The following is a 21,884-nucleotide window of genomic DNA, read 5'->3' as shown; positions in this document are numbered from 1 at the left end:
TCAATCATTTCCTCAGCAACTCTTCCAAGTTGGCAAGATGAGAACATCACATAGATTTACTCTTTATAGATGAAGAAGCTGATAACTAGAGAGGAGAACGGCTGACTCAGTCTGGTGGTAGGAAGTGGGACAGATAGATGCACTCACACCTGTGTTTGTCTGGCTTCACACTCTCTGCCACACTGTGCTTCTTAGATGTTTCCTTAGGCACATCTTCAAGGCTCCGGGGAATGTGTATGAGGGCAGTAACCTGAAGTTCTTACTTTATGACAGCGATTTCTTTGGATGCTCAGGCTTCAGTTTTAAAAATGTAGTGTTCTTTGCATTTTTCTTTATTATAAAGCCGTTTGAATATCGAAACCATCCTTTAAACTACTCACTAATAGAATTCGTGCTCCAGCAATATGCCAGCATTTAGCCTTTGGTCTTATCTCACTCCTGGCCCACTGCTTAGTACCCCCAGTGTACCCCACATGGAAAGCTTGGCTAATAAGTTCTCAGATTCCCAAATCCCATCATCTTGTCCCTGTTGAGTCAGGGAGTCAGAGAAGGCCTGTCCTTGGAGGGACAGGGGAAAAAAAGGCCGATAGGTGCCAGGCTTCCTGGCCTGAGGCTGCCGACAGTATAACAGGCCCCGTGCAGGAGGCTGAAGAGGTGTCAGCTGTCACTGTGGGCCCAGGGGACTGACAGCCCTACCCTATGGAGAGTTCAGGGAGTTTGCGGAGCTGCTGCCTCCTGGCTCAGGAGGCCAGGTTCTGCAGAGAGGTCTCACAGTGCCCGGACTGACTCCCTGCTCTCCTCCACCCTCCCGCTCCCAGGGTGGGGGTAGGTTCTTGGGCAGGTGCAGGGGCGAAGCCATAGCAAGGGCTCAGGCAGTGGGAACCTGACTGGGTTGAACTGAACCCAACAGGACACGAAAAGTGGCCTTTCTCTCTGGCATCTGAGCTTCCAGTTTCCCTCCCAGCCCAGCTGCTCGCTGTTCTGTACCCTCAGGGCCCTCCAGGACACGCGGCACTGCCTCTCCAAAAGTTTCTCAGTTATTTAATCGGGGGCTGGTGGGCCTGGGGAGATGCGCGATTCAGCCCGGTGTGTCTCAAGGAAGGCTTGCTGGAAGAGGTGAGTCTGAGTTGAGACTCAGAGAACTGAGAAGGCAGTACTGGAGAGGCACTGGGAGCCCCTAAAGTCTTTGGGAGCAGGAGTCACCCGATCTGATTTTGGGAGTGTCCCCGGATGGGGCGCGAGCAAACCGAAGTGCGGCCGCGCCAGCCTCGCTCCCTCCCTCCCGCGTCCGTCTCGGTCCCGGGCCGCCTCCGGGCCCGCCAAGCCCAGAGGCCGGAGTCTGTTCCAGAAAACTTTCCGCGGAGGCTCGCACTGAGCATGCTCGGCGGCGGGGCGGGCCTGGGGTCCGGAAGCTGCCCCGACTCCGCCTGTACCCGCGAATTTGGGGGTCGCTGGTCCCCGGCGGGAGATGGGCACCCGGGGGCGCGCCACGTGGGTGCTGGCTGGGGGCCTCCTGGCCGCCGCCTCGGCGCTGCTCGCGGAGCCCGAGGACCGAGGACGGCCCGCCGCGGGCCCAGGCCCCTTCCGGCGCCCCCTCGGCGCGCAGCCTCCCGCGGGTGCCCCCGCGGCTCCCGGGGCGGGGCCCGAGCGCAGCGCGCAGGTGAGGAGCGCCGGCCCCCCCATCTCAGGTCTGACTCGGGCGTTTTGGCTTCACCCACACCGGGGGCGGGGAGGCCCCGTCGGGTGGGGAAATTACCCGAAAGGGAGGGCGGGATCCGAGGATGCGTCGCATGTTCCTTAGTGGATCCCGCTTTGGGCCGGAAAACTCCCCGGTTGGGCGGAGACAGCGATGTGGCAACTGCGGGCTTGGACTTTGTTGGCGGCCGGTTCGAGCCCGCTCTGCAGCCCGAGGGCTCTGTGACCTCGGGCAGGTCGCTTCGCTTCTTGTACCTCGGTACCCTGATCTGTAAGCCACCGCAGGGCCTCCCCTGGAGGGTCAAGGTGAGAGTTTAGAGGAGTTCATGCGTGTTGAGCAGCTTACACAGGTCAGTGCCCCACCAGAGTGTAGCGGCTGACAAAAAACAGCTGGACTGTTGGCCGGAGTTCTATGTGACTGCAGATTTAACCTCTTTCCCCTTCACCCTGCCCCTGCCTCTGTGGTCCCTTACTGGGAAGGCTCAGAGCTCTGGCTGTCACCCTAGATTTCCCCTCCTCCTCCACCCAAAACTGGTCACCAGTCCTACTGCCTTTTCCTCTTAATCAGCTCTGATACCTGCCCCTCCCCCTCCTCCACTGCATCCCTAGGTTCACTCCCCACCCCTCAGCCTCTGGCCTTTGAGGTTGGTTCCTATGGGTCGCCCCCACCCTCTAATTTGTGCTTTTTTCCATCCATTTCCCCAGGCCTCTAGGTGACTTGTCCAGGGCGTACACCTGACTGCTTCCCTCCCCTGCTTACACACCTTGCACCCTGACCCCTGTAACAAACCCAGGCTTCTGTTCCCGGGAACATCTGTCCAGCGATCTGGCCCATCGCTTCCCCAGGGTCCTCCCTCCCAGCCCTCCCCGAGGGCCTGGCTCCTCTTGTCCTGTTGAGTTCTCTACCTTTAGCCCCAGTACCTGCTACACTTGCTAGAGGTTTTTTAGGTCTCTTAAATGAAATTTCCCCTCACTTTCTATTATTGTTAGATTTTCAGTAGACAAGGCAAAATAATAATACTCTGTCAATTTACTGAGCTTTTATAAAGCTCACGACTGAATATTTTCACAAAGTCCTTTCACCTACTCCTGTCCAGTGAGGTGGAAAGTATCTGGCCCATTTTGCTGATGAGAAGACTAAAGTCCAGGGGGCCTGTCCGGTTCTTTCCTTTGGGAAGCCAGTGCCAGTCCTTTCTGGTGAATATTTGTTGCTAGGCTCTTCAAGACAGTGCTTTGAACACCAGAACACATATGCTCATGTCAACATATTATCTATCCTCTCCTGCAAAGGGGGAGCCAATAGCCAGTTACAGCCATCTCCCAGATGTTCTAAAAATGCTATGACCAATACAGGAGCCCTGGCCACGCTGTTTCAGGTCCTCCAAGGCCCCGTGTGCTGGCAGCTGCCGTATTGGACAGCCCAGACCATAGAGCGTTGCCAGGGTTGCAGGAAGTCCTATTGGAAACTCCTTGCAAGGAGAGAAGCAGTGAAGGGTTGAGTAGACAAGAGGTTTCTGAGTGTTTATGGAAGGCCCTGTGTGTCCCAGACTCTCTTCTGGGTGCTTGAGATAGAAGAGAACAGGCAGTCTCTGTTCTTAAGGAACCTGCACTCGCGGGGCAGGAGGAAGACGCTAACGGCATTAACCTGTAGTGTGGCAGTTGTGGTTCAGGCTGTGGAGAGAAATGCGTCGGGCAAAGTGGGCTGAGAGAGAGGGCCTTGGTCCAGACGGGGTGGTCGTGGAGGATGCTTTGAGGAGCTGACAGGTGAGCAGAGCCCTGGATGGAATGATGGAGGGGCTTGGGTGCTGCTTCGAGAAAAGCATTTCAGAGTGAGATGGCAGTGAGGACAAAAGGATGTGCTTCGTGGGGTCCAGGACCAGCCAGGAAGCTGGTGTGGTAGGGGCAGAGGGTGGGGTGGGGGGAGGGGAGGGGGAAGTGCTGAGGCCAGAGGGTAAGGAGGGGCCAGATCAGGAGGCCCGGTGGGTCATGTTTAAGACTGGTTGTTATTTTGAATTAGATGGAAGCCAGGGATGGGTTTTGAGCAGAAAAGTGACCGGCTCTGAGTCGTCTTTTTAAAGCATCCCTGTGGCAGGTGTGAGGACAGAGGACAGAGGTAGAAGTAAAAACCGAGAGAGGAGGCAGGTAGGGGACCAGGCAGACAGTGGAGATGAAGAGGACCAGGGAGATTCGTGGAGAGAGCTGCCGAGAAGTTGTTGAATTTGGGGTGTATTGTGAAGGCAGAGCCGGGGGAGTGTGCTGGGATTGAATGTGAGTTGAGAGAGAGAAAGAGAAGTCAAGGATGAAACCAAGGACTTGGGCTTCAGCAGATGGAAGAACAGAGATACCATTAACTAATATGTGGAAGCCTCGGGGAGGCAGCCAGGAATTCTTATTTGGTCCTGTTGAGTTTGACAGGCCTGTGAGGCATGGAGGTAGGGGTGCACAGGAGGGTGGTGGGTGAGTGAGTCTGGATCTGGGGGAGAAATCTGAGCTGGAGAGCTGCTATACCGGGGAGTGGTCAGGGTACATGCCTTTAACCCCGGAGGGCCTGGCTGAGTTCCCTGGGGGTAAGTATTGATTGGGAAGACTGAGGTCTTTGGACAGGGCCCTGGAGAGCGCCTGGGCTGGGCCAGGCCAGGAAGAAGAAAAGATCGATCGAACAAAGGAGATGAGAAAGTGTGGCTGATTTTGCAGGAAGGAAACCGAGGCTGTGACCCACAGGTCAAGGGAGGAAGGTGCTTCAGGGAGAGGGGCTCGCAATAGGCAGCACAACGGCTCCCCTACCTCCTGACCCCTGGAGCCTGGGAACGTGTCACATCACAGGGCAAAGGGAGACAAACGTTGCAGATGGAGGCTGCTAATCAGCTGACCTTATCACAGGGAGGTTACCCTGGGTTATCCTGGTGGTCCCAGTGTAATCCCAAGGGTCCTTACAAGTGGAAGAAGGAGGCAGGAGAGAGTCAGAAAGAGATGTGAGATTAGAAGGTCAGAGGGATCCAATGTGAGGCCTCAACCTGCTGCTGCTGGCTTTGAAGATAGAGGAAGGGCCATAAGTTAGGAGTGCAGGCTGCCTCTAAGGCTGGAAGAGGCTCTCCCAGAATGCAGCCCTGCAGACACTTTGATTTTAACACAGTGAGAGCCACGTTGGACTCGTGACTTCCAGAACAGTACAGTAATAAACGTGTGTTGGTTTTAAGCCACTCGGTCTGTGGTGGTTTGTTACGGCAGCCGTGGGATGCTAAGACACTCACACATCCAGGGCTGCTGGTGGTGAGTCGTGTGCAGTAAGAGTGGAGACCTGGCCATGACATGAGGCCTTGTAGACGTTATGGTGACCTTGTCAGGAGCTGTGTCACCCTGGAGAGAGGGATCACCAGGAGGGGAAGGCTGGACACTGGAGGATGATGTTGACTGGCGGCTGGCATGGTCTCTGTGGGAGCAGGCGGCTCACGGTGGCCAAGGAGCCCCCGGAGAGGCACCCTCAAGCTAGTGACCGCTAGGAACTTGTGAGACCTCAGGGAGCCACAGCCAAGTGTCCCTGGCACTAGGGCCACCAGGGGGCTCCCTGGGAACCTGGGATCCTGCCCCTCCCCCTCGAGTAGAACCTAATGTCGGGAAGGAGGCCTTTGTCCCTCTGGGGGTCTGGGCAGCGTCTGCTTTGCTCACCACGTGGTGCCTAGCACAGAGCCTGCTGTGCGTAAAATGCTGGGTGAAAAAATGGATGGAAAGTTCCAGGGGCAGGGGCGGCACAGGTGGATGGTTGTGTGGGGGCGGGGTGCACCATGGCGCCACCGTTCACCCCAGAGACCTCACAAATGAATTTTAGGTGTTTGTTTTTTTGTTAACAGATTTCAGTTTTTAGAACAGTTTTAGATATTAGAAAAATTGTACACATGGTAAAGAAAATTCATATGTATCCCCTCCAATGCACACAGTTTCCTTTATTATTAACATCTTACATTAGTAAAGTACATTTATTGCAGTTAATGGTCTAACTGATTGATATAATTGATATATTATTGTGAAAGTCCATAGTTTATTTGGATTTCCTTAGTTTTTTTTTTTTTGCCCAACGTCCTCTGTCCCAGGGTCCCATCCAGGACACGCATCCCATGTAGGCGCCTCTCGGCCGGGACAGTTCCTCAGACTTTCTTGTTTTGATGACCTTGGCAGTCTGGAGGAGGACTGGTCAGGGATTTTGTAGGGTGCCATCTGCTGGGATTTGTCTGAGTATGTGCTAGCAACCTGATTCATTACTGTTGGTGTTGACCTTGAACTCTTGACTGGACTAGCATTTCTCCACCATGAAACCAGCCTGCACTGTACTTGTTAGAAGGAGGTCACTGTGTTAGAAGGAGCAGCCTGGATGGATGTTCTTAAGATTTTTTTCCTGCCAGATGGCAGCAAAAACATATTCCATCCACATCAGTGTCTGACACGCAGCATTCTTCTTCTGAAGAAGAGGCACCTCTTTCTACCTTGTGGAAGACTATAGACTAGTGGTTGTCCTGGCCACACACACCTGTTCCAGAAGGACTTGGGGACAACGTTTGCATTGGGCATGAGGGACCTGGGAGACCCCAAAGGAACAGGCATGACTCCCATTGTTACCCTAAAAGAGGAAGGAAAAAGACCTCAGTTTTTGTCTTACCTGAAAGAGAAGAATTCAGACAGGAGCAAAAGATTTTAAAGGTTTTCTTAGCAAAGGAGGAGTACGCCTCCAAGAACGGGGTGCGGGCTGATCCAGGGGCCGACGGCAGTGGTCTTTGTTTGGCCCCCTGTCTTGTACCCTCGCTTAGAGGTGGTCTCTTGGTTGATTGGCAGCTCTTGCCCCTGGAGTGCTTGGTCATGATCGTCCCGTTTGGTGCATGTCCTTACCCATGATGCACATAGGAAAGCCCACAAGGGGGCCCAAACCGCCATGCTAATTACATTACAGTGAGCATTAGGTCATGTCCGGTTAGGTCCTCAACGCTACTGCACAGTGAGGGCTTTCGGGTTCTAACCAGTTTCTTGCTGGCACTCATTTAGTGGAAGTAAAAGTTCCTTTATGCTGAAGGTAGGCATACTGCCATCCTCCAGACCATCCTCCCTGACCTCCACCTATCTGCCCGGTGCCCCCACTTATCTAACTACCTGACACCATCACTTAGTCTTTGTTATTATTGTTGTTGCAATGACGCATGGGTGTGATTCTCCTCCTGCCAGAAATGAAGCAATACGGGTGGCCTGCAGGCAAGGGAGTCTCCAGCCGCTGGCTGCTCACACCCTCGTTCCCCAAGGTCCCCAAGGCTAACACTTCAGCGTACACCTTGCTAGGCTTTTAAAAATAAGTTATGATATATGATATTATATTTTATACTGTTAAATATGTAATTATTTATTAAATGTATAACTAGTATTAAATATGTTATTAAATATCTATATACATCTTCCAAATTATTAAATACATAAACACATAAGTATATATAATAAAGTAACTATAAACAAATGTGATTTATATGAAAAGTACGTGAGATAAATACATAATATATAATTGTAAATGTATGCTAATATATTCAATGTATAAAAATGCCATTTTTCTTAAACAGCATCATATTAGTCATAATTTTTCAACCTACTGACTTCACTTGACATATGTTAGAGTTTCCTCTAGGTAAACATAGATCTGCCACATTTGTTTATTTGCTTATTCATGTTTGTAAGTGTGGTAAAATGCACATCACAAAATTGACCACGGTAACCGTTTTTAGGCGTGTAGTTTAGCACCGGTAAATACATTCACAGTCCTGCACTCGCATCTCCAGAGCTCTTTTCATCTTGTGAAACTGAAGCTCTGTCCCCCTTAATCAACAATCCCCCATCCCACCTCCCCCAGTCCCTGGCAGCCGCCATCCTATCTCTGTCTCTGAATTTGACAGACCTCCCGCAAGCGGAGTCATACACTCTGTCTTTTTGTGACTGGCTTATTTCTCTTGGCCTGGTGTCCTCAGGTTTCATCCTTGCTACAGCAGGTGACAAGATTTCCTTCCTTTTTAAGGCTGAATCATAGTCCCTTGTATGCCTGGACCACTTTTGCTTATCCATCTATCCTAGGTTGCTTACACCTTTTGTCTTTTGTGAATAATGCTGCTGTGAACATGAATGTACAAATAGCTCTTTGTGGCCCTGCTTTCAGACCTTTTGGGTAAGTCCCTACATGCTGTAAGGAATAATCATGTAGCTTAAATGGGGTGTTTTGATGATCAGTCAGGTGTGGAGACAGAGTAACACCCCGAAGAGGCGCACGAAAGTGGAAGATTGATTACATCCACCACGCCTAAGGCATACTACACCCGGGGCCAGGGCGGGGCTGGGGGTTGCTCAGCCAGGAGTGGAGGCAGCTGGAGGACCTGTGGGCCGGCGCCTTTATCGGGGGTCAGGGGAGTGTGTAAGCAAAGGGCAGAAGGGTGTTTCCCTGGTGCCTTCGTCACGAGACCACAGTCAAGAGGGCAGGAAGGGGAGCTTGTGGCCGGACCCGCCTTCTCACCCTGGTGCCGCTGGGCATCTGGGAGGGGGCTCATGATCTGATCGTGGGGGTGTCAGGGCAGCAGGAAAATGTGAACTTGTGTTTATTTATTTATCTATTTATTTATTACTATGATTACACATATTATATATTATTTTTATTTTACTATGTATTGATACATTAGGAATTATTTCTTATTTCTTATGTAATATGTTACTACGTTATTTAATTTTATTTTTATTGTTATTTATGTCATGTCTTATATAATATTTTATATTATATTATTTATATCATATAATATGCAATATTTTATTATGTTATTAATATTATAAATATTATGTATCATTAAGTTATTCTATATATTTATTTATATACTTATTTATTCAAAGTTTTAAAAAAGTGCAGTACACCCTGGAAGGGGACTTGCTGGATCATACCACTTCTTCCTTTTTAGCAGCTGCATAGTACTCTGTAGGAGAATTCACTCTTTTAAATAGGATTCTTCAGGCTGCCCATCCCAGAAGCACCATATGAACGAGCTGAGATCCAAACTCTGGCTCCGTAAACTGGGAGTCCTGGGTGGGTTCAGGGCATGACTGGCTGGGTTTAGCTGCACCCTCCTCCTCCTTGTTCTCACCTTAGGCCTGTGTCCTCACCTGTGTGTCCCGTCACTCCATCTGCGTCCCTCCAGCAGCGGGTGTCGTGTTCCAGCCCTGTGGATGGGCCTGGTCATGCAGCTGGGAAAGCTGCTTTCGTCAGCCCAGCAGAGTGGCCTTGGCTGGGGACAGTCCAGGGACTGGGGGCCTGTGAGGATCCGGCCAGAGCACAGCCACTCTGTGGCCAAGGGGACAGGCTTGCTCAGACCACGAGCAAGGCCGTGGGGAAAGCTTTCTAAGCAGACAAACACAGTAGCGCAGAAATTCCCTTTCAATCCCACAGAATCTCGTGCTTTCCACAATGTCTGACCCCCTCTAAACATCGGCCACGTGAATCGGCATCGGAACCAGACCCAAAGCCAGGCCTGAGCATCCCCCTGAGCTCTCACCATCTTCCCTGCCTGTGTGCATCCTTTCCCCTTCCATTACGTAGATCCAGCACGTCCAGAACCAGGTTGTCTGGGTTCAAGGCTAGTCTCCACCACCTACTACCTGTGGGACCTGGAGTGAGTTGTGAGACTTTATCATAAAATGAGGATGACACGCCACTGGGTTATCACGAAGATCACTGGTAATTCACCTGGAGTGCACGGTGCTGGGCCGGGCCCATTTCAAGGGCCCTAGCCACGGCATCCTAATGGTGATGATGATTACTGTTATTATTGCCATTTTGTGGTGGAGGGGTCTGGGCCTTTCCAGGGCTCAGTACTGCACCAAGGTGGAGTGGAGGGGTTGGCTGGGTCCCGTTTGGACAAGTTTTCATCATTGGATGAGGTGAAGCAAGCTAGGAGGAGGCTTCGAGGTCCACACTTTTCAGAGGAGGGATCTGAGGCTTGCAGAGGTTGTGAGACTTGGGCAAGGACACACAGCGAGTAAATGGTTCCAGCTAGAATCCAGTTCTCCGGGTCCTCAGGCTAGTGTTTTACGTGCTCCTCCATGAAAACTTGCAGGGAAATTCAGAGCCTGAGGTTCCCCCAGCATCACAGGGTTAGTGAAAAGCAACTGGGGTGCAAACCCAGGTCTGTCTGATTATATGGAATTTCCATGGCTCAGTGCTGCCTCCCTGGACAGTGCCCAGAGATGAAGCTATGTAATCTGAGCTCTCAAAGCACAGAGCTCAAATCTGTGCTCAACTTGGAAAAATTTACATCAGATTCTGGATAGAAGAGATGCAACTCATCTCCTTTATAAAAGTGACTTTGACCACTTATTACAAGCATGTCTTCATTCATGCCTTTGTGTCTTTTGAATTATTTTAGGACTTGCCCCCTATGATGTGGCCCAGTGTGGAGAGCTCTCACTTTAAGACGACAGGTAAATTCTCCTTTTGGTTGATTTTTCGTTGTTTTAGCAGGACAAGGGGATGGAGGGAGAAGCTTCCGGGCACATGGCTGCCCTGAAGCGAGGGAATGAGGGTGCATCCAAACACTTGGGCAAACATACAGATGACCCGTGTGACAGTGGTGCTGGAGGGGAGGCCGCTGAGTGATGACACAGTGGCTGGTGAAGGGCACTTTACAGCTTGACTTCCTTCTATACTGACAGCAGGGCCTGCCCTCCTGCAAGTCTTCATCAGAGGCTGTGGCTGGGCCTTCTGAGGGCCTGGAGGAGCCTGGGGCATAGATGCCCCAACCAGAGGTAACACCTGTACTGACCTTGAGATTTTACATCCATGTGCTGATTGGACAGCATTTGTCCCCTAGCCTGAGCGACTGGGCTGTCCAGAGGCGGGCGTCCAGTCCTGCTTATGCGATTGACCGAGACAATCCTGACTGAGCAGCTGGCCTGGGAGGGCACCTGCCTGTTTCCATGGCGAAGGCTGTCAGTCCCTCCATGCTTACCTTTGTCCCCATTCCGACGTCCTGAGCGGAATCAACCACAGATGATATTCTAGGGAAAAAGATGTTGATTTTATCTAGGATTCAGTTCCGTGTCTTTTTTTTTTTTTCAAATTTTAATTTTTTCCTACACATATTTAGAAACTCTGTAAAGAAGGTTTCAAAAGCACTTCTAAAGACCTTGCTATCAATATGCTGTGTGAGAAAGACTGAAAAATAGACTTCATGCTCAGTCAACATACAATTTGTATTTGGATAGAAGAGAAACGTCGAAAAGGCACAGCTCCACAACTCAGGTCCCTTCAAAGCATACATTTCTAGCTTTATTTTTTTTTTTAATTAAAGTTTAGTCAGTTTACCATGTTGTGTCAATGTCTGGTGTACAGCATAATAGTTCAGTCATACATATACACACATGTATTCCTTTTTATTATGGGTCATTTTAAGGTATTGAATACAGTTCCCTCTGCTACACGGTAGAAACGTGTTGTTTATCTATGTTATATTTCTGCAAATCTGCAAATCTCGAACTCCCAATTTATCCCTTCTACCCTCTTTCTGCCGGTAACCATAAGTTTGTTTTCTATGTCTGTGAGTCTCTTTCTGTTTTGTAAATAAGTTCATTTGTCTCATTTTTTTTAAAGATTCCACATATAAGTGATAGCATGTGGTATTTTCCTTTCTCTTTCTGGCTTACTTAACTTAGTGTGATGATCTCCAGGTCCATCCATGTTGCTGCACATGGCATTATTTTATTCTTTTTATGGCTGAGTAGTATTCCAGTGTGTGTGTGTATCACAACTTCTTTATCCAGTCATCTGTCATTGGACATTTAGATTGCTTCCAGGTCTTACACATAGTGATGCTAGAAACACTGGGGTGCTTGTGGTTTTTTGAAGGAGAACTTCCTCCGGATAGATGCACAGGAGTGGGACTGTCTAGTGTTAAGCATTTAGTGCTCATAAGCACTTTCACACACAGTGTGTCATTTCCCTTCTCCTTAGGCTGCCCTGTCTGATGGATGTTTTCACCACATTCCCAGTGAGGGAAACTGAGGCTCAGAGCACTCAGCTGACCTGCCCAGGGTCACACAGCTGATTAGCATTAGAGCAGCTTCCACTCAGGACAATGCCTAACACCCCAGCCAGCACCTCTTAAGCGACATTTCTGTGCTACACATGGTGCTTATGAATTTTCAAAATTCTAGAGGAAGCAGTCCACATGGGGTAGTTCAGCAGGCGCTGTGTCTGGCAGTGGTCAGACCCTCCTTGTAGTAATGATCAGTGTCACTCGCAGAAGAGACAGGGCCTCCGAAGGACAAAGCAAGGTAAAACTTACCGTTCTCTCCACTGTGGAGTTAGGGAAACTGAGGCCCAGAGGGGTTAGCTGGCTTCCCCACCGACACAGCTGGGGAGAGGCAGAGCCAGATTCGAACCCAGGGCTGTCTGATGCCAGGTGGGTAAGAATCACCCAGGACACCTCCCTTGCCCAGTGGTTCTGATTCGGCAGGTCTGGTGTGGGACCCAGGATGGACATTTCAGCATACAGCCCAGGGAAGGAGCGCACACTGGGAGCGACATTCTCCTTAGTCTCTAAGCCTCCCAGTGAGAACATCTCATTTCCTTGGCAGAGAAGTGGTAAGGCATTCATTCATTGACTTCCTCCGCCAAGGTTTTCCCAGCGCCTTCTGCGGGCCGTGCGGTTTGCCTCTGGCGTTGAGCCGCTGCGTCGTCCTGCCAGTCTGCGTTATATAATACAAGTTCATTGCTCTTTGCAGTGGACGCACCATTTGGACTGAAATTCAATAAGAAAATTGAGGTCTCGACCCCACCCAGGACTTCTGCAGCCACCAGTGGGTTGTGGCTTCATTCCGTGTTTGCTTTTACAGCCTTCCTGCCCAGGAAGACCTTGTTTAAAAGAGAGTCTGCTGTAACACATCTCTTGGTAAGTAACATGTTCGATACTTTAAAAAAGACATATCAAGTTGTAAAGAAGCCAATTTTGTTCCAAAGATGTAGAGAATGTCACAGGCTTTTGTTCCTCAAGAAAAGCTATTCTTTCACTGAATACAGTTATTAGGAGGGAGCAAATCCATTTTTCTTTCGGGAGAGCTGCAGTTTCTGCACAACGTACAGCATTTTGCTGGATGGGACGTGTGAATCTGATCGTCAAGCGGCCTCGCCTGCTGGTTCTAAAGCAGGGCGAGGGGCTGTGCTCTAACCAGACGGAGTCACCCGCGCCTGTTATAAAAACGCTGCTACCAGTGGTTGTGGCGAGGGTTTAACAAATACTTCCAACTCGCCAGGCACGGGGCTTCGCACTTTCAACGCGTGATCTCATTGGAGCCTCATTGCAAGTTCTGAAGCAGGTACTATTTTTGCTCCTGCTTTACTGACAGGAAACTGGAGATCGGAGAGATTAGGAGGCTTGTTCCGGGTCCCACAGGTAGAGGTGGCGGAGCCGGGGTTTGGAGCCCCTGCTCGACTGCTGCTCCTGAGGCTGCTCGCATTCTGTGTGATGTGCTGGCTCCACGTCGGGCTGTCTCTCACCTACGCTTCCATGACTTAAAAAGGCTTGAGAACCACTGAGTTCAGCCAACAGGCTACCATTGCTACAAGCCCCTTCTTGGCCGCCGGCTAAGTGTTTGTACTAGTTTCCTAGGGCCGTGTAACAAATTACCACCAACCTGGTGGCTTCAAACAATGACATTATTCCCTTCCAATTCTGGAAGTGGAAGTCCAAAGTTAGGGTGTTGGCAGAGCCACGCTCCCTCCGAGGGCATGTCGGGGAAAATCCATCTTTGTTTCTTTCAGCTTCCGGTCATGTTCCTGGCTTCTGGCCGCATCACACCAATCTCTGTATTAGGATTCTCCAGAGAATCATAACCAGCAGGATGTGTGTATATACACGTGTTTACACATTCACACACGCACACGTGCACGTATATATATATGCGCATATGTGAGGGAGACAGCGGGGGAGATTTATTTTAAGAAATTGTTCATGTGGTGATGGGGCTGGCAAGTCCAAAATCTGCAAGGCAGGCCGATGTTGCAGCTCAAGTTGGAACGGTGTCTGCCACTGAGTTCCCTTTTCCTCAGGGGACCTCAGTGTTTTTTTGTGAAGTCCTTAACTGATTGGGTGAGGCCCACCCATATTATAGACAGTTATCTGCTTTGCTCAAAGTCCACTGACCTAAATGTTGATCTCATCCAAAGAGCACATTCGCAGTGACATCAGGACGCATTTGACAGCCAGCTGGCCCTAGCCGCTCACTCTCACACTCTGTTTCCGCCTTCTCATGGCCCCTTCTCTCTGTGTGTGTCTTCTCCTTTTTTGTCACTACTAAGGACCCCTGGCATTGCATTTCTGGCCTGCCTCAACCCAGCCCACCTACATCCAGAATGATCTCGTCTTGAGAGCCTTTGCTTAATTACATCTTCCAAGACCTTCCAAATAAGGTCACATTCTGTTCCCAGGTTCTGGGATTCAGGATGTGCAGTAGCCACTCACCCCACCAAGGCGGTCCTCTTATTCTGTCCAGCCCTCTCCTGCGACAGGTGGCGCAGCCCCTCCCACGGCAGCACCTCTGTGCCCCATCACCCTCCTCTGTCTGTTCAGTGGCTGTGCTTCTTCAGTTGTTGTTTGCAGGATGCTGTGTGGGGACCAGAAGGATAGAAAGCCAGATCTCTGTTCTCAAAGACTCATCAGGGTCCTGGCACGTCAGAGCATTAGGGTGGGGTGGGGGCCAGAATGCTCAACCGGAATCAGAGGCCCGGGCAGCTCGCGCTGCTGCCTGTGGTCAGCGTGTTCTCGGGAATATCACTTCCACTCTTTGTGTCTTCGCTCATTTCTGTCCAGTGAGAGGCTCATGCTTTGGGGAGGGGATGTGCGCTGTGGAGGAACCACAGGATATGGAGACACACTGGTGGGGATGGAGTCCAAGCTTCCTGCCTGTGCAGCCTTGGGCTAGTGACTTAACCTTCCCGAGCCTTAGTTTCCTCATCTGTAAAATGGGAGAAATAGAATTCATGTGTGTACAGGGATGGGCATACGCCTTGCACTTGGGAAAGAATTGATGTTGCTCTGATTGTTGGTATCACTGAGAGCTGCTGTGGTCTGTGATTCAGAGGTGGGGGTGGGCGGGCAGAGAGCGGGGAGGCGAGGCAAAGGGAAGCCTCCTCGGTGAGATCAGGGTCCTGCCTGGTTTAAATGGTGTGTCTGTACCGCAGCACTGGGATCTCAGGACACACGGCAAGGGCAGAAAGGAGCCAGCATCCGTTGTGATTACAAGGGGCCGCGGGAGCTAGGCCAGCCCTGGCTTTCTATTGATACCCTTCCAGGGCAGTCATCACAGGGTTGGAAGAGGCCAAACCCAGATTCTCCATTCACTGATGGTGGATCCAGCTCCCAGGAGGCTCCCGGACGTGCTGGGGTCCATGTTCCTCTGTCCCCACTGTGTGGCTGATATGCTCCGGCAGTGACAGCCAGGGGACACACAGGATCTGTGAGTGGTCATTAAAGGGTTTTTCCATAGCTCTGCAAACACGCTGCTTACTGAAATGTAAGCCCTGGTTTGCTGAGTCCCTGTGACAACAGTGTCCTTTACCCAGGAGCAGGACATAGCCCCAGTGTCAGCACAGGTCCACATCCTTCTTTCCTCATAGGTTTTAAGTTCCAGTCCTTACACACTCTTTTTGAAAAAATCTTCAGGATTGAAGAAAGTTACTGTACCAGCAGAAGCAACCCTGCTCACCCTGCTTTTAAAAGCTTTATAAGTGTAGCATGAAATATTTTTCATTTTCTAATAATTTCTGTATTTGATTGTAGTATGGGGACATTTCAAGAGACATTCAAGGAACTTCTGAGAATGGAGTCATTTTTCAGAAATGTGCAGTGGTAAGTGTTCATGGGTGGCTTAGACTTAAAGAGGAAATAATTGAATTTGCCCAAATCATGTATTAGCTGGGAGCTGGCAAGTCACGTGGTTATCCAGCCACGTCTGAGCACGGGTGAGGAGGGGCTGACCCGCAGGGACCTTATATTTTATATGGCAGCACCAAGACTGAGATTTTTTGGTAACAGTATAATTATTGTGAGTGAAAATCCTCTGTCATTGTTTAAAATGGGAAAGAGAGTGTATATTTTCTCTGAGATTTTAACATTTATATGATGCTTGACAGCTTAAAAATGTATTTAATGTCTTTTAGGTCTTTGATCCTTACTAATCTCATGAGATGGCTTTCACATTGTCCTTGTGTTGGGAGGTCCCTAAGACCACCCTCAGGTTCAGTGGCTCCTTCAGAGGACTCAGCTCAGAACAGCTGATGTCACAGTTACAGTTCATTACAGCAAATGACGTAAAGTCAGCAAAGCGAAAGGCACATTAGACAGAGCTCCGGAGACGCCGGCCCAAGACAGCCCTGTTTCCTCCTGGCGGAGCTGCAGGGGCAGCATGTAGGTTTCCCAGCAGTGACATGTGACATAACTCGGGGCGCTCTCCTGAGCTGTGGAGTCCAGGGCTTTTACTGAGGACCAGTCACGTTGGTGCGGAACGCTCATGTCGCTGACCTCGGTTATTCAATCTCCCTTCCCTCCCTCCAGAGGTCACGCTGGGCCCAAGGCCCCCGCCACGAATCACACTGTTAGCGTAGACTCCTGGTGTGGCCCAAGGCCATGGGTATATGAAGACAATCTCACCAGGTAGGACGTTCTGAAGACTCTAGAGGTCAATCTCCCAGGAGCTGGTCCAGGACCAGCCCTCATTTTGGGATGCGCAGCGTTTGGACAGTCCCAGCCTGCTGAGTTAACCCTTTACTGCACAAACGTCATTTTCTTTTCTTTTCTTCTTTTTTTCTTTCTTTCTTTTTACTGAAGTATAGTTGATTTACAATGTTGTGTCAGTTTCAGGTGTACAGCAAAGTGATTCAGTTACATATATGCATATATATAAACCTATTCTTTTTCAGATTCTTTCCCACCATAGGTTATTACAAGATATTGAACATAGTTCCCTGGGCTGTACAGTCGGTCCTTGTTGGTTGTCTATTTTATATATAGCAGTGTGTGTCTGTTATTCCCAAATTCCTAACTTATCCGTCCCCCCTTTTCCCCTTTGGTAACTGAAGTTTGTTTCCTGTGTCTGCATAACCCTCACTTTAACCCAGGCTCTCAGCTGTCTGGCTCCCCTCCCTGAGTACAGTTGGTGCTACCAGTTTCTCGTGTCCTAGAGCTGTTTTCTGGCCCATGCGTGCAGTTACGAGCATGTGTGTGTACATGCGTGTAGCTGTGTGTACATGCACACGTACATACACGTACTTTTTTCTTCCCCTTTTCTACACAGGTGCCCGTGCATCCTGTACACCAAGTTCTACAACTTGCTCTTTTCACTATTACATTTCAAAGCTCACTCCTCTTGGGACATGCGTGGCTTCCCTCTCTTAGCTCCTGCATCTCTTTCAGCAGAACTGGGGTGAAGAAGGGGCAGGAGAGCTGGGAGATGTGGCCTAGAGAGAGGGGGCAGGGCAGGGTTGCAGAAGCCTGTTGGGGAGCCCAGCGGCTGGACCCCTGGATGGCTTCCACCAGCTGAGGTACTCGAACACATGGCCGGGCAGAACCTGGATGGGGGAGACTGGCTTGGAGGCTGGAGTCCAGCTTGGGACCTGCGGTCCTGGAGATCAGATGGCAGTCAGAGGCCCTGGCCTGGCTGGGGCTGAATCTTCAAAAGAATAGAGTAAGAGGGAGCCACTGTTTGCTTTCCTTGGTGACCCCAGTTGTCAGTTTCCCCAGCCTGCCTGTGGGTCTGTGCTCGGGTGCTTTTTCTTCAAAGTTACTCTGGGGTATGATTTCGCTGCATTTCAGGGCCCTGGTTTCTGTGAAACAGCTTGGCAAGCAGAAGTCAAAACTCTCCTGGGGCCCTTGAAGTCAGACCTGATAAATCCTCAGAACTTTTGTGAGACCATAATCCTCCTGCCCTTTAAAGACCTAACGGGCGCAAGTCAAGCCGGAGACTCATTTTGGGAAGTTGGGTTTGCCGGCAAGTCTGGCCTCACTTCACCTCCTGTCTTGGGTGTCTTCGCAGAGCGAGTGGCCGGTGGCCCACATACAACTGCTGGTGAACAACACCAGGACGCCCGCGGCCGCCAACCTCTCTGATCTGCTCCTGTTGGACAACATCACTGGCCTGACCGTTAGGGAATCGACTGGTAACCAGACCTCAAGAGGGTTCCAGGCTTTCAGGAAGAAGTTTCTGCAAGGTAAGAGCGCCATGTACAATGTCAGGGGTGGAAAATGCTGAAAATACGCACCGATGCTCGCAGAGCATGGGAGATGTGGCCAGCATAGCCTTAGACACGTGACGTGTTCACACAGTGCATCCTCACAACGGATGCTGCTCTCGGGGTGTCAGAGGAGACTGCTGCTCAGTGTCCGCAGCCAGGAAACTGGGTTTGTCACTTAAGTTAGAGGGAGGTGGGATTTGGGGGAAGAGTTTTAAAAATAGATATACTCAATATTTATTATGAAAAATTTCAAACATACACTAAGATCGAGTTCATAGAGCATGCCGGCATATCCATCACCCGATGACCAAAATCTCCATCACTCACTCAAAGGAAGAGCTTGTTTTGGGGAGTGCTGGACAGAGGGGTTTGGCATCGGCCCTGGAAGCTCGCTCATGACACGTCCAGGCACTGTCAGGAGTGGTCACAGGAGCACCTCCACTGCTGATTTGTTGCCTTTCAGAGCATGATGCCGTCCCTGGTTGGCTTTCGGAGGTGTGTTTCCTGAGGCGAATTGTCATTATTTCATTAGGAAGACTTAAAACCAATTCTGGGATTCAGTTGTTCCTCTGTCTCTAGAGCTGTCAGTTTTTCTGGGAAGGTGAGACTTCTTTTATTCTGAGGGGGTACCTCGTCTACAGATGAAAAGACCCAAGCGGTGAGGAACTTGCCTGAGGCCATCGGGCTGGCAGTCAAGGCTGTTTCAGACTCAGACAGTCTGGCTCCCCCATCCAGGCCGTGACCATTACGTATGGTGGATCTCACATCTCACGTGCCGAGGACTCGCTCCGACCTCCCCGCTTCCACACGTGTGGCCCACGCCGCTCATCAGTCCCGCCACTCTTTCTCTCTGAGCCTAGACGAAGCCTCAGAACCCTTCTTAACACCACCTTGTTGACGGAAGCTGCCAGTGGAGCTGGCCCACAAGTGGCGATCTCTGCTGGCTCTGGTTTAAGCAGTGTCAGAATGTTTCCCAGCTAAGTGATCTTTAGTGCCTTTCTTTTCAATGATGTCAAAATAAATCCCAGCCCCCAACTCTTAAGGTGGTATTGGCCTTTAGAAACCACCTAATTTCTCTGACCTCCGGGTGTCACACATGATAACGAGAACCAGCACTTTCCTCCCTGAACCCCTGAATTTGGGATAAGGGAGTTTATTCATGCTTTTTTCAGTTTTTTTGTTTTGTTTTTTTGGCGGGGAGTAATTAGGTTTCTTTCCTTTTAGAGGAGGTACTGGGGATTGAACCCAGGACCTTGCACGTGGTAAGCCTTCGCTCTGCCACTTGAGCGATACCCTCCCCCAGAGAAAAGCACCGTTGCAACACAATCTGGCCTCTGTAAAGTGCTGCTGAGTCAGAGGCTATTCTGTTGTGATTATTTTTATGTGTGTGTGTGGTAAAAACACACATAGCATAAGAGCTGTCGTCTTAAAAACTTGTAAGTGTGCAGGACGGCATTGTTAGCTGTACGCCTGTGCTCAGTGGAGCTGCACAACTTTTCCATCCTGTGTAACTGAAATTCTCTCCCCACTGAACAGCAACCCCGTCGCCCCTTCTCCTAACCCCCGGCAACTGTTTTCACTCTTACTACCGTATTATAATTGCTACGAATGCCCGCATGCCTCTGCCTCCAAGGCTCTACGTGCCCTGAGGGCAGGATCCCAGTTGTGTTCGTGAACTCACCAGGATCTCAAGGGATCTGACACTGGTTTTCAACTTAGTGGGCAGGAAATTTTTTCCCAAAGGATAAGTATAGAAGTGTAGCCTCAGATGACCGATCCGACCCCAGCCTGTTGACACTCTGGCAATATTGTCATCCTCATCATGGTCATTTGCTTTTTTTTTATCAGAGTCATGGTCATTTAGAGAAAAGATGACAGGCCCAAGAGGGTAGGGTGGCTTCCCACTTGTTTACTGGGTGACCCTAAGCGAGTCACTTCCCCTCTCTCCGTCTCACTTTCCTTTTGTGTCCGCAGCAGGAAATACTGTAATCTCCGTCCGTCTCAGGGCATGGTTTGGAGACCAGCTGGGCTGACGTCCTGCAGATGCTTTGAGGGTGATAGAGTCTCACGCCAGGGAGAGGTCTGATGAGTGGCCTTCGCCTGTGTTATCGCTTCATCAGCTTTGTCTTTATCACCGTATCTTTATGATCCTAGCTTTTATCGTTATATAAAAATAAAATGTAAATGTTGAGGACGTTTAAAACAAAAATCCTAAGGATTCCATAGCCTAGAGTTCTGGGTGGGGGCAGAGGGGCAGGTAAAGCTCCTTGCACCTGCTGACACCCCCTCCTAGTGAAAAAGGAGGGGGTGAGCATGCCTGCCCAGTTTATTCTGCCTGCTTATAAGTATGTGAGTCAGAGGGGCCTCGCTGCGCCGTCGGCCGCGACGCGGGCCTCCTCTGCGCGGCTGTGTCTGGGGTGTGACTGGGGCCCCTCTCCTCACCCGCATGTGCTTTCTCTCTGAACAGTCGGGGACTCCTTTTCGGTCAGCTACACAGCCTCGCTGGAGGTGGAAGACGTCGAGGGTGGAGAGGTCCTGATGCTGCCTGCCCGGCTCTCCTTCCAGACTTCATCCCCGGTATTGCCTTTGTTCCTCTGATTTCTGTCCTGCTGCTTTAGAAACTGTGGGCACAGTATCTGCTAGTTCATTCTTTTTTTCCTCCCTTCCTCCTTTCCTTCAGTGATACCGAATTCTAGAAGTGCACTGGCCCTGGGACCTCACACACTTTACCGTGAACCAGGCTCCCTCGGAGCTCCTGGTGACCTTGAGTAGCTACGTACCCTCTCTGGGCCTGATTATGAAGATGCGTGATCACTAGATGTGAATTTCTCAGCACTGTGTCCCGTGCATGACGGGCACTCAACCAGGAGTTCCCACTGGTGTTGGTTCGCTCAAGCTGCCGAGGCACCGTGGACCAGGTGGCTCAAAACGCCAGAAATTTGTTTGTTCACCATTCTGGGGGCTGGAGGTCCAGATCCAGGTGGGGGCAGGGTTGGCCCCTTCTTGAGGCCTCTCTCCTCAGCATGTAGACGGCCGTCTTCTCCCTGTGTCCTCACATGGTCGTCCCTCTGTGAGTGTCTGTGTCCTGGTCGCCTCCTCTCAGGAGGACCCCGGTCAGATGGGATTAGAGCCCACCCAGCCTCTGATCATGTCTGTAAAGGCTCTGTCACGAACACAGTCACATTCTGAGGTTCTGGGGGCCAGGGCTTCAGCATACGGGCTTTAGGGGACGTTATTCAGCCTGTAACACTATTACTGTTAGCACCTTCATTTTCCAGTCCGCTCTCTGTTAATCCATGTGGGCGGTGAGTGTGGTTGGCTGCGTGGCCCATGCCCGGCGCTGTGCCCTCCTGGGGATGCAGAGGAGGAGAGCCGTCCTCGTCTTAAAGGCGCTCGTGCTCTAGTTACTGGGGCCACGTGGTTCCGGCTTCAGCCTCTGGGGAAAGTACCTTTTAATAGATCAGGAAAATGAGGCTCCGAGTGTGACTGCCCCAGCCATGTGACAGAATCAAAATCGGACCCCCCAGTGGCCAAAAGGCCGAAGGGCCTGTGTGTGGCATTTCTGCTGCCGTAAGAAAAGAATTCTGGATAAAATTGAATAAAATGAAAAATACCACAAAGATGAAGACCAGATACAAGAAAACTATACAAAACTGTCAGAGAAGACAAATGTCTCAGAAAACGATTAAGTGTGGAGTGAAGAACAGAGGACAAAAAAGGATTTAAAAAATGGAGAGAAGATGGCCCAGAAGAGATACCTAACTGGTTTCAAAGGACAGGAAACTGAGTATGTTAAAATCAGACTTTAGGATAAGGCACCAGTCAGAAACCAACAGCGAGAAACTCAGGAACCCAGTGGCACAGGGAGCCTCCACCTCCTCTCAGGGGCATGAGGACGTCGGGCCAG

General features: G+C 50.4%; 1 protein-coding gene across 8 annotated transcripts in view; it reads left to right on the top strand.

Moving 5' to 3' along the window:
* EVC2 (EvC ciliary complex subunit 2) overlaps positions 1-21,884 on the top strand; it is a 122,469-nt gene that overhangs the window by 966 nt on the left and 99,619 nt on the right. For 2 of the 8 annotated variants that reach the window (XM_074350464.1, XM_074350458.1), the window contains exons 1-6: positions 75-1,660; positions 10,119-10,173; positions 12,475-12,641; positions 15,528-15,596; positions 17,779-17,953; positions 20,445-20,554. In XM_074350464.1, coding sequence (XP_074206565.1) covers positions 1,469-1,660; positions 10,119-10,173; positions 12,475-12,641; positions 15,528-15,596; positions 17,779-17,953; positions 20,445-20,554 — 768 coding nt within the window. In that variant the 5' untranslated portion in view covers positions 75-1,468. The other 6 variants (XM_074350498.1, XM_074350491.1, XM_074350468.1 and 3 more) reach the window with 6 other exon arrangements.

The sequence above is a fragment of the Camelus bactrianus genome, chromosome 2, assembly GCF_048773025.1.
Source record: "Camelus bactrianus isolate YW-2024 breed Bactrian camel chromosome 2, ASM4877302v1, whole genome shotgun sequence".
Lineage (NCBI taxonomy): Eukaryota > Metazoa > Chordata > Mammalia > Artiodactyla > Camelidae > Camelus > Camelus bactrianus.
Note: the sequence above shows the minus strand (reverse complement) of the source record. Positions and strands in the feature narration are given on the sequence as shown.